Source organism: Camelus bactrianus, chromosome 5 (genome assembly GCF_048773025.1).
Source record: "Camelus bactrianus isolate YW-2024 breed Bactrian camel chromosome 5, ASM4877302v1, whole genome shotgun sequence".
NCBI lineage: Eukaryota > Metazoa > Chordata > Mammalia > Artiodactyla > Camelidae > Camelus > Camelus bactrianus.
In genome coordinates, this window is record NC_133543.1 from 66260722 (window position 1) to 66285413 (window position 24692).

At 36.5% G+C, this 24692-nt stretch overlaps 1 protein-coding gene across 3 annotated transcripts in view; it reads right to left on the reverse strand.

Annotated features, from left to right (window-relative positions):
- Positions 1-24692, reverse strand: part of COL5A2 (collagen type V alpha 2 chain) — a 288171-nt gene that overhangs the window by 103252 nt on the left and 160227 nt on the right. The window contains exon 1 of one of the 3 annotated variants that reach the window (XM_074364020.1): positions 24229-24540. The exons of 1 other annotated variant lie outside the window; for it this stretch is intronic. In XM_074364020.1, coding sequence (XP_074220121.1) covers positions 24229-24325 — 97 coding nt within the window. In that variant the 5' untranslated portion in view covers positions 24326-24540. Of the gene's footprint in view, positions 1-24228; positions 24541-24692 lie in introns of those variants that run through there. One more of the 3 variants, XM_010960025.3, reaches the window with a different exon arrangement.

The window sequence follows — 24692 nt, forward strand, 5'->3', positions numbered from 1 at the left end:
GCTATTGCTTTTACAAAATTCCATTTCAGTTAGCTTATCATCCTTCCACAATGAGCGTGTTTAAATTGAACACATCTTACATATCCTAGTAAGAAATTATATAAATGTGTTTTTATTTTTAAAATAACTTTGCTTTTTAAAAAATCACATAGCCATGGAACTCACCTGCAATTTGTATTGTTGGGTCTATGACCCTAGCATTTATATTAGAAAGAGAACTGTTTTGTTCCTTACTTAAGAGACTTAAAAGGATAAAACCTTGTAATTCAAGGTATAACACTGTTTTCAAACTTCTAGGAAAAAAACAAAGCATAATCATTTAATGTAGAAAAAAAATTTTATTAGGTAAAGAGAATCTCATTGAGGACATTCATTTTAAAAAAATTGTTGAGTACTTACAATAAAAATAAAAGCTAAGGAATTTTGTAAACTTAATCCGTAGGACCAACCCATTGTGTTAAATGTTGTAGGTTTGTTCTGTTGTTTGATAAGTGGGCTAGACAAGCAATGACTTTCACCCCATTTTACTGAGATAACTGAGGCTTAGTGAGGTTAATTTCTTGCTCAAAGTGACACAGAACAAGACAGTCTGAGATCTGGATTTGTTGCAGAATGACTTAGGAGGTCCCCCCTCGTAAGAACATCCTGAACAGCTCTCCTGGACCAGCCAAGTGCCAGATCTGGGGCTGAGACAAATACACAGAAATAAAAATCTTTTATTTTTTATTTATCTCTATCTTTTAGTCACTAAGGAGAGAGAGGCAAATAATTACAATGTAAACAGAATTATTCCAAATCTCAGAGAACTGAGTTTGAGATTTGCAGATACTAACTAATATATATAAAATAAATAAACAAGTTTATACTGTATAGCACAGGGAACCACATTCAATATCTTACAGTAACCTATGGTGAAGAAGAATATGAGAACGAATGAATGAATGACTGAAATATTGTACTGTACACCAGAAATTGACACAACATTGTAAACTGACTGTACTTCAATAAAAATGTATTAAAACTGAAAGAAAAACAGAAGATCATGCAGCTAGTAGATAGAAGAACTAGGATTTATGCTGAAAGTTTCTAACTCCAAGTATAGTAATAGGTAAGGTCAGCACCCTACGACCTCCAGGCTACACAAATCATGAAAGCAAAAAATTCTGATATTTATGTCTCTGAGATGTTTCTTTGGAGAAATCAGCATGCAAGGGGCATAGACAGTTAATGTGCTAAGTGGCAGAAAGACCAACATACAGTGTAGCTCAGCTCAGAATTCAGACTTCAAAGCTCCCACAGCAAATTCACAGAGGAATGCAGCCAAATGTCCAGGTGTGGAATGAGCTAGTGCCCCACAGGGATCTCTTCCTGTTATCCTGGCTCCCGTTACTCCACCCTTTGGGAAAATAGTTGGAGTATGAATTAGGTTTTTAGGTTCCAAACCCTGCAGAGGCTGGCCTTTTGGAAGAGCCTGGCTTTTTCTGGCCCAGGACCAGGCTTAACACAGAGGTTGGAAAAAAAATCTCTATTTCAGAAAAGATCTGGGGCAGAGAGAATTGTAGGGGGAAGGGGAGAAATCAAAATGATTTAGAAAGGAAAGTCCAAGAGCTCATCAAGATGTGAAGATAGATGGGATATTTTATCTGTCTGGAACTGCTTGGAACTGGTTGATTGGGATGGCAACCAATAGTCTGCATCTTAAAATCAATACATAGGTTAAAAGAATGTTGGAGTAAAAGAAGCATCGTGGATATTCAGTGCGTAAAAGGAAATAACTCATCAAGGATGGATTTTTGTTTTCTTTGCCTTTTAGGAAACAGTTCCAAGAGGGTGCCAGATATGTAGAGAGACTACCTAGTTGCCCATGTAATTCTCTTACAAGAGCGCATGAAAAGTCAACCTGGCTAAAAATATCCAATCTGTAACATTACATTCAATTCTCAGATGTCTTCTGAAAATGTGTCTTTTCTAACTGCACAAAAACATAATGCTAATTTTGGAGGTTGGCTGAAGGGGACAAAAGGGAAAAAAATTCATCCACGCATACACTTCGCATATATTATTTCATTTGATTTTCACAACAGGCCTTTGTTAATGATATACCCTCCATTCTACAGATAAAGAAGCTGGACAGTTTAGAGGTTAAGGAGCTCAGTCAAGGCCACCCTGGTAGCAAATAATGAACCCAGAATTTGAAGACAAATTTGACTCCAGTCACGCAGGTTTTATTAAACCCATAATATCTAAAAAAAAATTAGTTTTCTGATTGACACATTGAATTAATAGTTACAGGAAAGATACTAAGGTATAAGAAGGGGGAAGTGGGGTGCACCACAATGGTAAGCTTGCATGGACATCCCAGTACAGAGGTAGGCATACTTTCACTACATGCAATTAATGTGGCTCTGCATTTTGCTCTCTTGGCTCAACTATCTTCCCTGTATCTATACTCTCTGGGTTCTTCTTGTCATGCTTGCCATGTGCCTGATCCCTCTTACATCAGTGCTTCACATGCCTTCTGGTTGTTCTGTCAAGACATGTTTCAGTTTTCTGGAGCAGTTGCCAAAACAAGCATTTCAACATCTGGAAATCATCCTCCATCACTTTCACCAGTAAGATGAATTTGCCTTAAAAGGTAGTTCCCATATAGACCCCCTGAGATTCCACATTACCTTTGAGTAACAACCTTCCCATATTTGCTGGCTATGGAAAATTGCAACCCACTGACTACAAACTCTGGCACTTTCTATCACTTTAATAATGATATATTTTATAAGTTAATATTATAGCATCCCAAAGTAAAATAATTTAAAAAGAAAAAATTAAAACAAATGATTGAGCAAACAAAAAAGCATGTATCACACACACTTCTCTGAATTCCTTAAAGGAGGTAGCTTTACCAGAAACTATTTTTCCTCCTGTAGGACATGATAGTTGAAAGTCAATAATCACTAATATAAACTGCAAAAGACCAATGAAATGAATATATAGCAGCAATAACAACAAAAATACACTATTAAGATCAAGTTCTAGTTCAAGACTTACTGGTAGAAGGACTTAACTTTTACTGAAGATGAGTCTCATTGGCTAGGGGTTGTCATAAGTCACGACTCCTGTTTCTTCCACTGATGTGGTTCACGTGTTTGGAAGGGATGAATCAGTTTCACAAAATGACCAGGAAAATGTCTTTGATACTGAACAGGTGGGCAGTACCCAGTGTAGCAGAATCCTGACGATGCCCTTCTTCCCTCACCCTGCCTAGAACAATGCAAAACTGTAGTTTAACTCTCTACATACAGAGGCCTTCTGAAGCCATTGAAATGAACCATAATTTTTAAAAGGAGAATTTCACCAAATTGTGAGTTCCATGAGTTTGGCATCTCTGTTGTATTCACTTTTGTATATATGTTACCTGGCATCAAACCTGACACAAGTGCATGCTTGCTGAACGAACAAATGAACGAATGAATGGTTCTTTATGGGTATTTAACATAAAATGGCAACCATGTCTCTAAAGCCCATTGAGAGGTTTTTAAATGTTCTACATCCCATCCCTCTGTTTTACTTATTTTATAGCCCTTACTGTTCCACATTTTACTCCCTCTGCCTGGCATGCCCTTCCTTTATGGCTGGTATAACTTCAGAATCCTACTCTGTTTTAATTTCTTTATGCCACTTAGTAACTGAGAATATCTCTTTTTCAAAAGAAATATCTTGCTCATATATTGTCTTATCCCATTGTATTAATTTTCAATTCCTGCTGTAACAAACCATCACAGACTTAGTAGCCTAAAAACACCACCAATTTATTATTTTACAGTTCTGGAGGTCAGAAATCCCAAATGGGTCTCACTGACCAAAATGAAGGTGCTGGCATTCCTTTTGGTGGCTCCAGTAGAGAATTCATTCCATTGCCTTTTCCAGCTTCCAGAGGCTTCCTGTATTGCTTGGCTCATGGATCCATTCCATCTTCAAAGCCAGAAACATCAGGCCAGTCCATCTAACACTGCCATCTCTCTGTTCCTTTCTTCCAATTCCCTCTTCCACTTTCATATTTGAATTTGTTTCTTATTCTTGCTGTAACAAATTACTATGGATTTACTGTCTTAACAACAGATGTATTATCTTACAGTGCTGGAGATCGGACGTCTGAAATAGCCTCACTAGGCTGAACTCAAGGTGTCAGCAGTGATGCACCTCACTCTGGAGGCCCTAGAAGAGGATCCATTGCTTTGCCTTTTCCAGCTTCGGGAGCCCACCTGCATTCCATGACACGTGGCCCCTTCCTCAATCTTCATAACCATCAAACTAGCATTTTCATGTGTCTCTCTCTGACTCTGACCTCTGCGTCGGTCATCACATCTTCCCCAACTACATCTCTTCTTCTTCCTCTTTTCTCTTATAAAGACCCTTGTGGTTACATTGGGCCCACTCAGTTAATCCAAGTTAATCTCCCTCTCTTAAAGTCAGCTAATAAGCAATACATAATGCCATAATGCCATCTATAAACTTAATTCCCCTTTACTGTGTGGAGTAACATATCCACAGGTTACACAGATTAGAGTGTGGATTTCTTTGAAGGGCCATGATTTGCCAGCCACACCCTGGAGTAGAATTCCAGCCCCATGTGGTCAGAGACCTGCTCACTGTTGTATTCTCAGAGCCACAGAATTGTACCTGTATTCTCAGAGCCACAGAATTGTAGCCACATTGCACTCAATAAATACTTGTTAAATAAATGAATTTAAAATTTCCTTTTTAGGGAACGCTGTTTAACTTTGTATACTAAAGATTGTAGAAGTTAAAAATAAAAGAATGAAAAACACATTAAATTATAATTTATATTACATTTGAAAACAAACCAATATATTATTTCTTCTTTTCAATATAGTGTCTTTTTATAAGGAGTTGTCAAGACTTGAAAGCTTCAAATATACTCAGTTTTCTGGTATCTACTGATAGTCTTGTCTTCATATATCAATTTAAAAAGAATCTGGTTATCCTGCTTTGTTGAAGAGATTGCCGAATGAGTCACCGGCATTACATAAGCAGAACATTATCACACATTGATGCAGAAAATGCATTATCATACGTTTTCTTTTCATTAAAAGAAAATAATTAATGTTACTTTTACATACCCCAAAATATACTGATGTGTCTCAGCTATGGTTTTATGCTAAATATTTGAGTCTGTTATGTAAGAATAAATTCCATCAAACTGCCAGTGTTACATCATCTTCTGAAACTTCCAAAATAGCTAGTGTAAAATCCAGTATTAATTCACACTGGGGAATATAATAAGCATATGGTCTATTAAGTTACTCTAATAAATTTGCAATAAAATAATGGAAATATGATGGAGGATTAGTTGCCATGGTAGATGAAAAACAACATCTGGTAACAAAATGGAAAATTCAGCCTAAGCAACTGTTAATATGACTATGTAATGGTTTTGACGACTTTCTATATTTTTCACCCATCTCCCCAAGAAATAGGCCTCAGTACTCAGGCTATAATGAAGCAAGCAGCTAACTGTTCAGTACAATTTAATGAAAACTATAGATATAGATAGATCACAAGGAACACCATATGTTCTAAATGAGTTTTGTAAGATATAGGAAGATCTGAATACAAATAATGCTAAAACTATTAGATCACATTAAAAGTGAAAGTTGTGTAAATTCACTTTCTTTTTTTCTAACTTGTTTTTTTCTTATGTTTATTAAAGTATATACAAATAATAACACATCTGGAAGTTTAACTCAAAACAAAAGTAGAAAACTAAATAGTGGTACAGAAGAATTTGAAATATTCACTAACAGGGCATGCTAAGGGCATTTAAGTAAAAAAGTTCAAAAAGAACATGAATACAATTTCATCAATTATCTTGAACAATAATCACCAACAGAGGATTCTGTTAATTTCTTATGCTAATGGAAGTGACAGCTGCACCACTTTGCCATGCTGACTGGGCAGAGTAGACAACACAGAATCCAAACCTTAGCTATTGTCTATTTCAGTGTATTTCAGACAGCAACAGGTACGTTGGAATGTCATGTGCTTTGGATGACAAAAATAAAACGTGGTCTAATTCTTCAGTGAAAGTAAATGTTCTGTGGTATTCTTGCTTGAAATAAAACTTTGCCAAGAGTTTGGTCAAAATGCCCTACTCCCTCCGGTATGTTCTGGTTTGAAGAAACAATATTTTTACCATCAATGAAATCACTAAAATAATAAGCTATTTTTTATTTGTGACAATTAAAATTTTAAAGTGTTCTCCTTCTATATATTTGATTTCCCTCTCTCTCTAGATAGACTGTGAGTTCAGCGAGGTCAGGAACTATGTCTTACACACGGTGGTGTCCCTACAGCCTCACGGAATGCCTGAAACATAGTAATGTCTGATACATACTTGCTGAATTGTAATTAGAAAGTCAAAGTTTTTAGGTAGTCATACCAGTAATTAATAGATGAACCTCTGAGAATCAGCACAGTAATAGCTGAAGAGATGTACAATGACCAACTCCACGGTAATGACTTTACTGAGTTATTTATGGAAATTTGTGTTATTTTAATGGTAACAAGTATTTTTATCACATATAGATTAAATATCATCAAGCCAATGAGAATTTTATGAAGTTCTTTGTTTAATCCACTGATCACAGACCTCTATTTTTGTGTAATAACTCATCAGCGCTACTAGCACTAAAAATATTAACATAATGGAAACATCAATAGATCAAATCCATCATTTTTCATTAATAATATTCAACAGATCCCTAGGACTAGACAACAACATAGAACTAAATTAGCCATCTGGTTAAATATATGGCCTAAATGTCTATTACATGAAACTAGCTCAGAAATCAACATATTAGAATATACCAGAAGTCTAACCTCTGGAAATTTTGCTTTGACTCTTAACTGTTTGGACGACCACTCTTAAAGGAGAACAGAAAACACCACACTGCCAGATTCAGTACCTTTCCTCCATCACCCTTCCCTCGGATCTCTGTGATACAGTTACTGTTGATTTCTTTTTAGAACACTTCTGAGAGCTTCCACAATACTATATTCTCTCATCTGCTTCCTCTGGAAACTTCACTCATTTCCAGACCACTCCAGTTGATTTTCCCCCTCTTCTGAACCAACTCTAGGCTTATTCACAAAAGTGCAATGTATTTTGGTTCATATTACATACCCTATTTCTTAGCCTAATTAATTCAAGCATTTACTTTCCAACTAAATTAGAAACTTTCCAAAGTTAGGAATCAAGGATTCTACTTCCTAATTTATTAAAAAATATATCAGTTAAGTGCACCATAGCACATGGCTTGGTACACACAAGTCAAAACAAATATTTTTTATTGGCAGATTTAGTGATTATCACTGGCAGCACTTACACAAATTGGTAGAACATTTCTGCAGGTGATTAAATTTTTAACTCATTTGTAACTACCTTCCTGGAAACTCTTACAAATGTTTTGACCAAAAATGTCACTACAGCAGGAAGAAAAATATTTCCTTAGCAAATAAACATTTTCATTGCACATCCTCCCACTGAAAATGTTTGGTTCAGATGTCTGATGTTTAAAGCTTCTGACTAATTTGTAAAACAGCTTAAGATGGTCTACATGCATGTTGTTACTTATACATACATCATTTCTCTCTACAAAAATATATAACTAGTTGTATGTCTCAGATTGGAACAGTTACATATGAAGATCATTTCTTATTCTTCTTTCTACTTGCAATTTTTAACATGGTGCTTAGGATTCAGGGATTAAGGAAGCATTCAGTAAAATATTTGGTCTAAGACTGTTTCATTAATTTTATAATCAGTGTAGCATATAAAGCCAGGACATGAAGCCTAATAATTAGAGGTATCTGACTGAATGCTAAACCAGCATTCTTTTTTCTTTCCAAAGGTCACTTTTGGCTCTTGACTGTAACACAACCTGTGATTGTATTTGTTTTCACCTCTATGCAGATTCCAGCTTACGAGGTTTCCTATTTCATCAGAAATAAAATTTTTAGTTGGACAAATTAACAGTTGTATGGTTATTTCCTCCCAACTACAAATCTTCGTGCAATCCTTAACTTCCAGGTCTAAAGAAGAAAAATCTAAGTTCCTGCAAAACTGAATTATGCTTTCCCCAATCGTTGTCTGTCACAAGTTTGGTCTCACTGAAGTCTCTAAGAATGTGACACTGAACAAAAATAACTTTCATATAGTAGCGTGGAGTGCTTTTTTTGGTAACTAAAACTGTTTTCCTCTTTCCTTTACCCCTTTCTATGAGATACAATTGAAAGAGTCCTTCCTAGACTGGGAGCCACCTCTAGTCAACATTCACTGCATCATTTATCCCTTATGAGTCTCAGTTTCCTCATCTGTAAGCTAAGTTGTCTGGGTTTTACTCATACATCAAATGAGTGAATGTACATTGTGAACTGTCCAGTCCTACTTAGATATAGTGTGATATTATTATTAATAGTGGCAGAAAACCCTACAAGTAAATGTCAACTGAATATAGACCACTGACCAGCACTGACCCTAGCCTTGCCTCTGGGAAAGTGGATCTCTTTTTATCCTTTTGGTAACACCTAACCTTTAGTAGGGGTGAGGCAGAGGGGGTAGTTAGAGATTGATGGAAGGTAGAAGCTGATTATCCAAAAGCACAGCACATTGCCCCATCGGAAAAAGAAACATTATGTATCATGGTGCGAGCATTTTGAGCAACTGTTTGATATTTAACCAACATTCACAATAAAAACAAATAACTTTCTGATAACATAATATTTACATCATATTAGCACAAACAGAGCAATGATAGAAGAGCTGGTCTCAAAGGACATCCCAGTACATGTAATTTAATTGTTTAAATTCAATTGATTAAATTTAAATGTAAATTGATGCATTAAAATGATTGAGGCAGTAAAAAGAGTTGATGTACTCAGGCATGAACTATCACAACCTCCCACTCCCACTCCTCGTACCCCAAACACATCTTTCACCTGAAGCTACAACTGCATTTTTGTCTCCTTGCAACTCGTGTCAAAGATACACTAACCAATCTCGTCTTCAAGGCTAACTCTTCTCCTTTTACACCCAACATTGTGCCTTTCTATATCCTGGTTGACCTTTATTCAACTTTTTCTGTATCTTCAACATCTCCCCCTCCAAGGGCCGGTTTCTCTCACTCTATGAACATCCCATCCTGCCATGTGAAAACAAAATAAAACAAAAATCCTCACTTGACTCTACACCATATTCTAACTATGGTCCTATATCTCTTCTTCCTTTTACAACTAAGATTCCTAGTCAAGAGGGAAAGAAAGAAAATAGTGTCTACCTGCTGTCTCTGCTATGATTAAATACTGAATTTATAAATAATTAATCAATAAATTATCCAAAAAATCAAGTCTCTAATAATAAATAAGATCATCCTACCTTCCATTCTCCAAACCATTAAAGCAGTTGTAGTTTCCTGCAAAACAGTACTAAATAATACTTCTGAGTATTTCTTCCTGCATTTCTACCCTACCTAGGTGCTGTTTTCTTGCTCCTCTTGTCTCATTTCTGCTGATTACTGTACATTCATCATTTAAATTTTGGATCTGTCTCCTCCAGGAATTCAACCCTTGCTCTCACAGGTGAGTTGGATACTCCTATGTCATTCTTTTTCATATTTATTACATTGTTTTATACTTATCTGTTCCTATGTCTATTCTCCTCATTATGCATGCCCCTTAGATGCAGGATAGTGTGTCAATCATCTTTTGTCCCCATAGCCTAACTAAAATCACCATAAGTGAAATAGGTAAGTTATAAAATTAAATTTTGTTTCTATTTAGTAGCCAATTAGTGTGCTCTGAAGTATGTATTTTTATGAGGATTTACACAAAAAGGCACTAAATACAGCTAACCTCTTCCATTTTTTAAAGTTTCTTGCTATGTATATAAAAACAGGCAAGATCGAGTAATGTAACTAGTCAACAACCTGACAATTAATGGAAAGAAGGCATTTGATTTTAAACCATCAAGGGAAATATATTTTGTTTGAAATATTAATCACAAGCATTTATTGAGTACCTATTATATGCACAGCACTGAATCTGCATCTGACTTTCCGGGTTTGAGAAATAGTCTTTACACTCAAGGAGCACGTGATATGACCAAGAGATTAATGACATTTACTAAGTGAAACTAAAACAACGGATAATGCAGAAAAGGGTCTATGAGGTGCTAAATATATCAAAGAAAGGGGAAGTGCTATAGTTTGGAGGAAAAGAGCAAAGGTATCTGAGATAATCAAAAGGTTCTGAAGAGGATACACATCAGGCTTGATTATGATGTGAAGGATGTGGATGTGTGAAGAAGAGGCTGGCATACAGACAAAGGAAATAATGGGGTGACTGCAGGGGAGTGACTCTGCTCAGATGTTCCCTCCTCTGAGACCCTCCGTGACCTCCCATCCCGGCCTCTCCCTCACAGGCAGTATGTGTTAGGGATGCCTGCTAGAGCACCCCTATCCTTCCGTGGGCCTCCAACACTGCACAGAACACGTGGTATTGTTTTTCATTTTACTCGTCCCCGTTAGACAGTTAGCTTCCTAGGAGGCAAGGATTAACAATTTTTTTCTGGATCATCCAGTAAAGTGCCTGGTAAACAATGGGTACTCAGTAAATGTTTACTGAATTAATGAATAGTGAAGGAATGAAAGTAACTGCCACAGAGGCTAATGGGTTTTGAGGACAGAATGGGATTTATATTCCCCCAAAGAAGTAAATTATTATCAAGTGCTTTAAGATGACCAGGTATATATCTCACTCATTGAAGAGGACATTAACCTAAAACCTGACAGTTTTCTCCCACTGGCACTTCTGAGTTTAACATAGATGTAAGCATTTGTGAGTGTATTTTTAAAATCTTGTCAGATTTTTAACCTAAATTTTTCATGTACCTGAATTAGACATAGGCACTTCTTGTAAAGACATTTTTCACAAAGGCTGTTTTCTGCCCAGAATGCCTGAGAGTAAAATTCTAACAGAACTTGGGGACATAAATGTCTAGAAGGATAAGTCTACAGTCACAGATTATCAGAACAGGAAGTGGCCCTGAATAATATATCACAGGTTTTACAAAGGAGGAAACTGAGGCCCAGGGAATTTAAGTCACTTCCACAAAATCACCAAGTTAGTTCATGATAGAGCTACAATTAGAATGCAGATTTCCTGTGTCCTGGTCCAGTTTTAATTTAGAAGCTTTTCTTTAAAATAATTTCAACAATTCATTCATGAAAGAAAGAAACAGTCTATTTTGTTGAGGCCCTCATCTCTCTAACTGCATGTTTCTCTCTGCACAAGTAGAGAGTCTTAAAATATACCAGAAAGTAGACAGGCTTGAGGGATGATGGACCCTTTGTCTAAACAGTTGGCTCAGATTGCTGTGGATATTTGTCACCAGTTTAAACTTCTAGCTCAAAGTCACCTTCTGACCCAGGGAAAAGGGATCCCCTGCTACAAACAGTCCCTTAGAGCTTAACTTTGATTTTGAGACAGGCTTCCTGATGAGAGATGAATAGGGGAAAAGTAATAATAATAGTGGATTCAGCCTTCTGCCAGGAAGCTACATTTTTGCTTGTAGAGAGACTGCAGTCCAGTTATATTAGAAAAATCATGTTTTGTTCTTCCATCTGTTCTGTTTGTCCTCAAGTCGAAGTCTCTATTTTTGTTTTTTTCCTATTTAATTCCTATTTGGGGACTTTGGGGGTTTTCTAGATAATTATGTAAGCAAGGTGTTTTGCTCTCCTCGATTCAAGGTGTAAAAAACCCCACCAATTCTGCTTTCTTTCATTTCCATGAAGAGTCTCATACTCCTCTGAAGTATAAATAATATTATTTACTTAAAAGAAAACACTTATTTTATATTCAGCTAACTTTTCATTACAGTAAAAGCTTACCAAAATAATAACATTACCCTTATAGAGGCTTTTAAATCTGACATAGAATTTCCAAGGATATTATGAATTCTTTATTTTGAACCTGTGAGATAATAAAATAAAAAGTATTATCCCTGTTTTATAAATGAGGGAACTAAGGCTCCAACACATTATATTTATAAGGAATTTATAAGAAAAAAAGTTAGGACTTTATTCCAGTTGTCTGACTCAGGGCTAGAAGTCTTTGGACCCTGTTGCTACATTGAGCTAGTAGAAGTTGAATGAGCTCACTCAGCACCTTCCTCTGCACTGACCACCCAGGTGGAGGTGCATGCCATCCCTCATAAAAACATTGCCCAGTGTCCCACTAAGTCTGTCTTGAACGAATAAAATACCAGGAAGGTAAACAGATGCTTTATGTACTGAGTATAGCTTCACTTTTCATGAACTCCTCTACCTGAACCAAAAGTACAAACACTTGCCAAAATCATTCTATTAGGAAAAAGAATAAAATTAAGTGAGTGTATGTTTATGAAATGCATCCTAATACCAAAGTATAATTTTCAGAGGTTCTACCGGTTTGCTTTTCCCGACTTGCTTTGTGAATAACCAAGAGCGGAGCACAGACCTGGCCCAAGGGGAGAACATGAAATGAATAAAAATTCCTTATTACCGTTTCAAATCTCACAATTATATCTCTCTCCAGTCCCCTCCCTCTTCCCGCCTTGTTCTGCCCCAGGTGCCTAGGGGTCACTGCTCCCCCATCCTTTCTCCTTCAAACCTAGTAACTGGAAATGGTCTGATAAAAATTATTCAGTCACGGAGAAAACAATCTGTAATGGCCCAATCAGGGAATCCATCCTAAAAGAACTAAGAATATTATTCACTTTTCTTCAGCGCCTATAAAGTGCCAAGAATTTTAATGCAGTTTTTCAGTATGCATATGAGAAAACTGAATCTCAAAGAAATCAGTAACTTGCTCGAGATTACAAAGTTGCAAATGGCAAAGTCAGGACTAATGTGAGACTCCAGAATCCCAGGCTCTGTTAGTTGCTTATTGACAGCAAATGGGAAAGGAGAGGTTCCAAATGCAAAAACTGCTAAAGGTTCTAAGTGTAGAAAAATGGTAATAGTTGGGAACTGAGGGAATTTCCCAGAATTAAAAAGTCTCACTCTGAGACAATGCCCTGTTCATACTGCCTGTAGGCCTAGTTGAACATATATATGCTATTAGGTGGAAACGGAGACACAGGATTGTGGTAGTGCTTATTTATTTATTTATTTATTTATTCTAAAATGACTATGTTTTAGGATTATAGGGTAAATTTAAAAAATTAGAGAAATCAAAGAACCAAAATTTAGAGATAACATAAACTTCCCCAACTTCTTTGAAATTCTCCAAATGAATCCCACAAGACAGGATATAGATATGATCATGGAGCCCCACAGTACTCTTGGAATGTACTCTTTCAATGAGGCTGTCTGAGCCAGCTGCTACCTGGTATCCTTGTGCACCCCAGAGAACGCATCTTCCCATGCACTTATGCCTTCCATATGGTGTGCAGACATACGGTTCTCTCCTGAAGAAACTCAAAAGCCCTCTTCAGAAACAGTGAGAATCCGGTGGGCAAATTTCCATTTTGATTATACTGAAGCAACTTTCAGTTTCTATTAGGATGGATGTGAAACGATTCTAATGACTTGATTGTGGAACCCTCCATGGACAAATTACAGAATGTCCATGACAGCTGTGTTTCATGCACCTACAGTGTAGGCTATAAAGACCATCTGATACTGGGCTGTTCACCTAGAGCCACAGTATCAGCTGATTCTGATGGCCAGGGAATATTGGGGGGAAAAAATCATAAAAGGCAAATTACCATATAATGTGCTCACATTACAAAAGTGTAATATTTGTTAAACTGTGCATTGGAATAATGACTAGAGAGGATATGTGTTGTGTATTAGTTTCCTATGAAGTAAAAAAGAAGAGGACACCAAACAGGTAAGTTTAGACAGGCAATTAGGCTAGAAGAAAAATTCTGTAAATCGAACCAAATTTGGGAAGGTGACAACATTCAGATATAGCTACAATGTGAGATCTTAATTCTCAGGCAGATTCCTGAATGCCTTTCCTTCAAAAGAAAGGAGGTTGAAAGCACACTTCCCTAAATAGATTAAATTAAATTTAATTTAAAAGTCATCTGTTTCAAAACTGTTTTCTAAGTGGACCTTCTTATCCTCCTAGGACTTTAGCAACACTGCAGCCGTGGAACAGATGTGGAAGGGGTACACGGTAGCTCAGGTGAGTGCAGCTTTAACACGTTTGTAACATTTAGGTGCTAAATATGCCAAAATGTCATTTAAAATATAAATTTAATTATCATAAAAATACTACTTTAGTTTCATTTCATCATCCTCCAAATACTCAAGCACAAACATTGTCAATGGAAGGTGAATGTATTCACTGATTAATCTCTAAAGAACTAATAGTGTTTCAATTTTGATTCATTCTTTACATAAAGGAATTACCCTGCTTTTTATTTTTTTTCAAATAAAACAAACAGATTTTAAGTAGCCTGAAATCTTCCCAGGCTAATAAGAACTCCATTGGTTCAGGAATTTATTAGTTGTTTCTCAGCAAAATTCAGTTCAGTTTTACTGTGCTTAAGGGAGAAAAATTAAAGCACAAACAAACGCATGCCTAATCTAATCCGCAGGGATCAAGATTTAAGAGGAAATGGGGTAGGACTGGAGAAAGAAATGAGTTTTTTGTGAACACTTCAGAAAGACATAACACATGTAGCACCTTACGGCTTAAACACAAGATTCCGATGGAATGTTTAGTTGTTCCTCCTTCTCTGGCACTAGGTCTTTTTTTTTTTTTCCAGCACAAACTCATGTAAAAGAAGATTCTTACATAAGAATCTCATTTGCCTTAGAATGGTCAGTGCCCTTCTGCCCTCACAAAGTATAAGCCTTCCTTTATAATCAGAAGTTTTGTGTTTGTAGCCAAAGACCAGAAAACTAGGAACTTTTTCTTTGTAGTTCATCTTCCCATGGTAACCAGTTAAGTCCACTGTCCACCAGTCCATCCTACCAGAAACTCTAGTTAAGAATTTAGCACTAACATGAGAAACATAATGTTCTGAATTAAACTGTAACTTAATCGTTTCTTGAACAGAAAGCTCTGAAAAGAATGAGAAAGAAAAGCTTTAAAAATAATTTCAAACTAGCATAAATGAATCTGATAGGTTCTTCTACCTCAGGAGCAAAAAATAAGTATACAACTACTATTTAAGATAAATGAAAATACTAAATCTCTATAAATGAAAGGTATTTGCTATGAGAAGCATCCATATTTTTAGAATTCCATAATGAAAAACTCAAATGCTGATGGCCACAGAACAACTATACTGAATAACAAAGATTTAATTAAAGGAATTCAGAGCTACAAATTATCTGGTGAAATTCCATGTGTATACCTCCTTCCAAGTCAAACCCATCATTTTGTTTAAGTTTGAAAAACTGAGAAGAAAACAGCAGCTAAGTAAGGAAAGTGTGAGTATGAATAATGTGCCTTCATCCTACCCCAGTTTCTACTTTCTGGAGTCAATTTCACAAAAACTGGGGAGTGAAGAAACCAGTAGCCTTTGGAAAATGAAGAGACTAGCTGCAAAGTCTGGGAAAAGATGGTCCCCCAACCCCACTACATCCAAACAGTCCTGGGAGCTGCCTTGTAAATCCCTGTGCAGTGAAGCAATTTCTCAATCCAGATGCAACCCAGAGCAATGCAGTGTGGAAAATACGCCTCTAATTTTTAATAGAGACTTTTATGACTACCATATTTTCAGAAAATAAACTCCGAAATAGACAGAGCTGGTAGACAGACATGAGCGAGCGCTGGGGCATGGAATGGATTGTGCTTGGCTTGCTCACGCCCTGGGAATAATCGCAGAGGATGAAACGTGGTGGGGGCAGTGAAACAGGAAAGCTTGAAACCACATGGCCATCAGAAAGTCTCCAACAGAAAGAGGTTTCTGTATCTTTTATTTTTTCTTCCTGTACACAAGAAGACAATACAATAAAGCTCTTCTACTTGAAGAGTGAAATTTATAAACGGCTTAAAATATAGTCTATTTAGATATTAGCTGAAAATACTGATGTCCTGTCAACATGATCACAGTAGAATAGTAGATAAAATTTTCATTTTAAGTTTTACCCTGGACTTGAATCTCTTTGAGAGCAAAAGTTGTTTATTTATTTTTTTCCATAACATCTAACATTTTGGTTCTCATAATCATTCAATAAGCATTTGTTATTACTGTCATATTATTAAATAATAATGGAATAATAATACCAAATATCATTTAATGAGCTTCCACTATTTGTCAGGAGCCATACCACTATTTAAGTGGTTTATAAACATGATAGTCTTCAAAATAATTATTTGAGGTCAATATTACTATTCCAATTTTATAGATGAAGAAACTAAGACAGAGAAATCAAGAAAATTACTCAAGAATATGCAAATATAATTTGCAAAACCTGAATTTGAAATCAGTTTACTGAATACTTGAATGAATAAATAGTGGGAAAGATTTTTTTTTCGATTTTCAAAAATAATATTCATTGGCATATTTGCATAGAATAACTATCATGTACCTAATACATAAAATAAATCTGACATGGAGTGGAACCTGGAAAGTAGACATAAAAAGAGGAAAAGTGTGTGTGTGCATGTATGTAGTGGGAAATGAGAACTATAGGCGATTCCTTATTTTGAGGCAAAGAATGACAGCCGCTGTGACTAAAATTCTAGAAAAGAGCCAGATCATGGAAGGTCTACATGTCTTGCTTAGGAGCTTAAACATTATTCTTTCCTTGAGTTTTGGGAGTCAATGGAAGGTGATCAGATTTTAGTTTTATATCACAGTGGCCACAGGGAGTCTGTGTAAGTGCGGGTGGGTAGTGGCCACATGGGAGGCAAGGAGACAAACTTAGACGCTATTGCAGTAACTGCAGTAACCCAGGGATTACCGCGACTATGAAGATGAGAGCCTAAACGGAGGTATTTGTAGCAGAGAAGGAGAGGAGGTATATTTGAGAAATATTTAGCAGGTAAAATGGTAGAACTTAGTGACTGATAAGAATTTTCCTTGAATGACTAGGTTGGATGATGTTGCCATTAACTGACATAAAAAATACATAAGAAAGATGATCCTGTCTTAGAGGGAAGATAATGAGCTGAGTTTTGGATAGACTGAACTTGAAGTGGCTATGGACCATCCAGTGGGAAGCTGGATATTCTGAAGTTCATGTGGAAGGTCAGGGCTGGAGAGAGCGATTTGAGAATGATCAGCAATTAGCTGCTATGCAAAATCCTGAGAGCGAGTAAGATTCCTAGATAATTAAGAAGAGAAAATACAGAGAGGACCAGTGGATTAAACCCTATGAGAAAGCAAAGTGCCAAGGGATAAAGAAGGAGAAGGATCCCATGAAGCTGAGGGCAAAGGTCAGGAAGGTAGAGAGCACCTTCAGAGAGTAGCCTTTCAGGAAAGCTGGGGAGGCCAATGGTAGGTGACAGGAGCTCAGTGGAACATCTCACATTTCAGCCTTCATCTTACTAGACAGGCTTATGTGGAATGGAAGAGGCAAAAGTCAGAGTGTGGTGGGAAGAGTGAGGGCATGCAGGCAGACAGAAGGCCATGCTGCTCCTTTAAAGCAGCTGGGCCGAGAATAAAGAGAGGGTGGGAGCCACGAACAGACTCTGGGAAAGAGCTGAGCTTGTTTACAGGCCAAAGGGAAAGAGCTCCTAGAAAGGAAGTTGTGGAAGTTATGGAAAAGAGAGCATGATTGATGGAGCACGTTCCCCCAGGAGATGGAGAACAAACAATCTACAGAGGAAAACATATCCAGAAGGCTCTTCAAAACAAATTCAAAATAGATTCAGTTAAAGTGAAAAAACATACCACCAAGGTTTCTATCTGTGATGACTGAAGTCAGATTGTAAATCACTTTCTGTGTCTCATTTAAGTGCTCTACAACTACGTTCAGGTAAAGTTTCCAAATGACCCTTCTAAGAGTCCCAACAGATTGACAGAGGTGTGTCTAATTTCTCCAATTTCAGATGAGGACCCAAAGGCTTAGTAAGGTTAAAGTACTCTCTAAAGGTTACAAAACTTCTAAATAGCAGAGATAGACTAGAACCCAGTTGTTCTTCCAATAATGGTTGTTCCATGGCTTACTTTACTGAAGTATACAGACTAAAACAAGGCTTATGTTGCAAGCAACGTTTCCACCGAGGATATAGTCTACTGTCATCTTGAAACTAAATTTGTAATTCTTATTGAGCAGACATCCAGAAAGGAAAAGAAAAGAAGAGGAGGAGAAAAGAGAAAAGAAAACAAACGGTAAGATTGTCCATAAACATTTTTGAGTTTGAGCATCATACCAAAAAACTATAGAGACAAAGTTCCATTATTTCATTAATATTGTTAACATTACTGGCTTCTCTGTATAAGGCAACATATGGGTGAGGAAAATCTTGTGCTACTGTAATTTCTCTGATACACTGTTCCTTAGAGAATATATTCAGGATAAGGTGGAACCGCCCTGATTTCTGTTGAAGGGTTTACTTTTAAACATATCAATAAAATAAAAACACTAAGGCTGCCAATTTAGTCACAACTTTAAGGCAAAATTTTCCATTGAATAGACTGTCCCCCCCATGCAAGTGCCAAGGATAGATACTCTTTTAAATACTGAATATAATAGCTTATCATTCTTAAATGAAATTTAGGAAAAAATCCACATAAAATTTACATGGAAAGAGATTTAGAGGAAAACTAAATTGTCAGTATCTTCCTAACAATTCCATAGTCTTCTGTAAACCTGTACTACTTGCCCAAATTTATACAATAGGTCAATTAATAATTAACAATTTAGTCATTTTTCCCTACTATTACTGTATCTCTCAAATATAAAGAAAAACTTTTCAACGCTGTGATCTCAGAGCAAAAAAAACTAGTCAAAAAGTGACTTATCTAGGTTTTTTCAATTTTGTGTGGGTGGGGGGTGGGTAATTAAGTTTATTTATTTATTTACTTTAATGGAGGTACTGGGAATTGAACCCAGGACCTCGTGCATGCTAGGCACATGCTCTACCACTAAGCTGTACCCTCCCCCTGTCAGTGACTGATCCATTTTTAAACATTTTATGAATTGCCATATAAAGCTAAGTGATGATGCATGAATTATCCTTCAAGTAGGATTTAAAAAAGAAAAAAATAGATTAACATGACTTCAGTCTTCTAAGCCCCCTCTTCTCAAAAATAAACCATTTTCTTTATGCTTTCACCTCACATACTGCATTATGTGCATTTCTAGAATGATCAGCACAATGAATTTTAGGCCTGTGGCGATATTATAAAAGTGTGAAGAGCAGGAAGTAAAAGAGAAAAAAAGAGAACAATGAAAACTATATATTCACCTGGAAATAGGTTTTAATAGTATGTGTCCTTTACATAGTGAAATGATTCACCCAACCCACAGTGAGGAAGATTTGGGCCTTGAGCTGTGTTTTCCAGAAATGATGGTGAATTTGCAATGGTTTATTTACAAACTTTAATTAGGTAGCTTTATAAGTGAACGGAATGACTAGCATAGCAAGTTATCACCAAAGTCACAGTGTGTCATCTTAGAACAGGAAATCAACTGGTGTCCACATCAAGATCAAAAGTCTTAGACAGATTTAATACAGTGGTTCACCAGCATAGATTGGAAGCCCTGGGAGAGCTTCCGAAATCCCATCCAAATCTACCAGATCAGGATATCTGGAAACGAGGGGAGCCTAGAATCTGTATCAGCAACAAGTTCTTCAGGTGATTCTGCATGCAGCCAGCTCAACACTGATCTGTGAGTTGCTTACAACTAACTTAAGAGTCATGGTCAAAGTATACATCACATTTGTCAATATAAAAAATTCACTATATCTATCAGTCTATCAATCCATATGTATAGAAGGAGATACTCTTCAAAATAAAGCCTCATTCTAGTTTGAATAAAAGTTGTAGCTACTTCTAAATTTATCTGGTGAGAATACAGAAAGAATTGAAAAGAATTTCAACCTGATATTTAAGTGCCATCCCATGTTCTTGGCTTCATGGTCTACTCAGCAATGAACAATAACTGGGGTAGATCTGGTTATTCAACTATATTCTGTCCATTGAAACCAGAAGACCTATTCCACTGAAAGTGGCTGACAGTTATGCTCACTGTGGTCTCAGGCTTGTGACTGCCTCCTAACAGCTATTCACCCTTTTATATCCCTCTTAACAGAACTCTATTTAGTAGAGTGCACTACGAGGGCTACCCAGCTAAAAGACTACATTTCCTAGCAGCCCTTGTAGCTTTGTGTGACCACATGACTAAATTCTAGCCAAAGTAAGTTGAAATAATATGAAGACTTAATACTCTCCATTAAAAAAGAGGGAATCATAGCTTTTGTTTCCTGTCCTCTGTCCAGATGCCTGGAAAGTAAATGTAATGGCTGGAACTCCAGCAGCTGTCTAGGAACATAACATCAAGGACTGTACCCTAGGGATATGAGAGAGCTAGAAATAAACTGAATGCCTGATGACACTGTAGAGCCAGTATACCAGCCTTTCACTATCTAACTAAAAGCTTCTTTTATTTTAGGAAAAAAAAAACCCCACTTTTTTTGGTTTAAACTACTGCATTCTGCTATATGCAGCTGAACCCAGATCAAAACATCCACTTTAAAAGTCTGCATATCCTACATAATCCAAAGTATCTATTTCAAAAGTAATGAGTTTAAAACAATGTATGAGTGAACAAGTATCTTAAGCTATGTATTCATATTCTCTACCTCTTTTAAAATGATCCCATCCAAGTGGATCCCATCCGATCCACTTATCGAGTGGTAAGCTTTAGTTTCTTCATATTTGTATTTTAATAATGAGATAAATGGCATAACATAATAAAAATGCAGGAGACCATGCTATAGAAAGGACTGTGAGCCCCTCACCTCTTAGTAATCAGAAGTTGGCTTGGATCCAGGAAATCAGTATAGGGTTGCAACAAGAGGGTTGCAAATATATGTTCCATGAGCCAAACCTGGCACCCAGATAAACTGCACTTGGCTTATGCACTGCTTTCTGAAAGCATTAGATGTGAGTGCCTTCAAGTGGTCATGTATCTTCAGTTCTCCACAGGCCCATCATCCCCTGTTGACATACAAACACTTACTTGCTTCATTTGTTGATGTTACCTGCCTGAAAAGCATCGACATTTACAGTCTCTGGAAATAAAATGGTACATTTCTGCACCTTCCCTTCTCTCCATTGTCTCTCTGTGGTTGAAATCAATGATTCACATCAAAGATTACTGTCTAAGATTAAGTATGTCCACTTCTGATAACAAGAATGTATATAAGTTCACTAGGTGCTAGACCTTCATTTAGAATATTAAAATTACTATAAATATATATTAGCATTTTATCCTACAAAAAAAATGGGGAACCTCTCAAATCACCCCTCCACCACACACACAGACACACACAAACTTATGAAAAGCTGACGGTGTCATCTCAACTCTGAATTTTGTTAATTAATAGTCTCAACTAAAGTTAGCCTAACTCTCAAACTTTCTCATTTTTATGAACTGAAAAAATCAATTCAGTTCTTAATATTTAGTGAGAAGTAGTAATGACTTTGGCCTAAAAGGCCTAAAACTTTATTTACTTACTTTTATCTCATCATAGTATTTCTATTAGGCAGGCACTGTGTAACTATATAAAACGTAAGTTTTAAATTTCCGGTAAACAGCCAGAGTCAAACAGAAAAGATATATACCTTGAGGTCTTGAAAAGAAAAAATAAAAGCTTCTAAGTATGTACTTACATGTGATAACAGGTTTCTACTTTTCAAAGAGGACATATTTACACACAAAGGCAATACCACCATATATGACTTAGTCATAGCTAAAATTTGAAAAATATACTTGTTTTGCATGTGTGCCTCAGGTATTTCTTTAGTTTAAAACATTTACCTGAGCTCACTCTTCCCCAAGCTTAAAATCACATGGAGTTTCAAAATTCTGACACTTTCATTAAGCTTGTGACAAGCCTGAACAGGGAAAATAAAGTATTGCCAAGTATCCATACAATGTAACTTAAACCAAAATATACATGATAAGTAAGTAGAAGTTATATAGCTCTGAATATACTGGATTCCAGAATTCTTTTCTATATCACCTTTAATTAGGGTGATAACTATTTTCTTTTGCTATTGAATTTTAAATCACATATATTCTTCTTAGCTTGAGTAATAAAACTGAGGAATTTATGTTTTACAATACGTATGCAAGCAATTGCCCTTTTTCTGTAAAATCTAATGTTTGGAATTCCAGTTTCTATGCTGTTTGGTTGGTTACATTAGGAGAGAAGAGTTGGGATGGAATCAGGGACTTTTTGTACCAAACACCATTTTTCTAACATCTAACATTAGTATTTAGGAAAATTAAACTCTGCTCATTTTTCAGAAACACCTACAGAGTAATTACAATTATTTGGGGAAGTTCTTTAACATATGGCCTATCTCATTTACCTTATGAAACATTCATTTATTCACATGTTTGCTTATTTTCATACTTTATAAAGGGAAGTTATTTATTTTAAAATTTATTAACAAGGAAAGTTGTGTTAATTTTTACATAAAAGTTGTTGGTTGTTTTGGTGGGGGAAGGGAGTCAACTACTTCTTTTGTATTCAGATTTTTCTATTTCTATTGTAATTTTTCTGTATTTTTTTCTCCCCTTTCCTGACTTCTACTTCCTATACAATTGTCTTCCCCACCTTCCAAACAACATACGCTTTCCACAGCACTGCGAAGAAACTCAAGAAGTTTTATCTTTTATAAATTACCTCTTTTTTAAAACATAAAAAGTAACATTAAAAGTTCCAAGATTTTAGAAAGTGCCCCCTCTATGGGACTCTGGACAGATTGTTGGGTATTCATCTCAGATTCTTATTTTCACTCTTTAAATGTTTTAGATCTTGGTCTCTAGATTAATTTTATGAATATCTATAGAGCAAAAATACACGGAAGCAGGTATTAAAATACATATATACATATACGCATATACATATATGTGTGCGTGTATACATATACACAAAAATACATTGTAAGACAATAACAAAAAAGTTAAATAAATGCGCTAAGTTTTAAAAGCTTGAGTTTGATGTTAAATTGTTATGAAAATCTATAATGGCTAGTATGAAAGAGTACATGTCTGTATTTGAAACTTCAGGCCTGGAGAGCAAGGATTTAGTAATCAGTGGAACAAATTTAAATATTTTCTTATATTCTGTAGCAGCCATGCATTCTTGCTTAACCATACCACAAAACCCAATCCTAACATATGCAAATTGCATAGGGAAAAAAAAAATTGGTAACCAGGCAATATTTGTCTTATGTTTTAAAAAAGAGAAAAGAGAAGAAAAGAAACTTGTGTCTAAGGAATAATGCCCATACAAATACCCCGTGGTAAATAAATTATATAAAGCATGCCGATTTCCGGCCTTCCGCCATCCAACAGGGAACCACCACTGTCCTGATAATCAAGTCAAGAGGGTGGGAAAATAAGAAATCTGGCTTCTATCAGCCTCTGTCATGGAGAAATAAACGAGACTGTCTCTCAGAAAGCAAAAGTGATTGTAAGATCACAAATGAAAATGGGAACGACGTAAAAGTCTGTAAAGAGACAAGAATAAGGAGCCAAAGACAAAGAAAAATCAGTTATCAGAGTGGCTGCAGAGGTTTTTCTAAACAAAGAATTTTATGAAGCAGCTGAAGTTCAGTACAAAAAAAGACTCCACCCTACCCAGCTTCTGCTGCGACTTTTGCCTTGCTCTGCAAGCTCCAGTCCACGGAACAGAACTCTAACTAAAAGTGTCGTTACTGCTCCGTTTTAAGCACTCTTCTTTTCTTTTAAACTTCCCACTCTCCACATTCAGGCAAAGGGACTTATCTTAGGCTTTCCCAGAAATATTCAGTAGTGTACTCTTCCCAAAGGCAGACGTAGAAGCTCCGGATTTACAAACATCCCAATTGTCTTCCGAGCCGTTTCCCAGGTGCAAATCTGTCAGCCCCCTTCTCAACTTCAGACCAGAACCTCCTCTTCATGCTCTTCCTGAGGCTTAACATTCCACCTACTTCCCAAACCGTGCAATAAACACCACAAGGAAAGCAAACGGCAAACTCACCATCCTCGTCTTCTTCCTGGGCTTTTATTGAGACAAACTGCCCTAATAAAACAGTAAGAATGAGGAGAGGTCTTGCTTCCACCCAGTTTGCCATCATGTCTAAATATTAGACATGTGGGTCCTCCTGGGAGTGAAAAGTAGATTCTAAGGTTATTGTAGCACCATGAAGTCAGCTGCGGGCTCTTCTTTCAGCACCAGCCCCAGGGCAGCCTCTGCAAAACCCCCTTTTTCAGCACCAGCTCCAGCACAGTCTGCGAAAACTTTTTTCAGGCGATGCAGCTTTAAATAGGAAGAATGCTGCCTCCACTTCTTTTCCTGCCCCTTTTCAGCTTGTTCAGGCTCATAACCATCCAGTGTCTGCCAAGCAACGGTATGATTGATGGTAAACAACCAAATCAGAACACGCGCCTCTGTGCCTTGAACTGTTCCTATTTCATTTATGTTTTAAACATAAATGTGGCTTA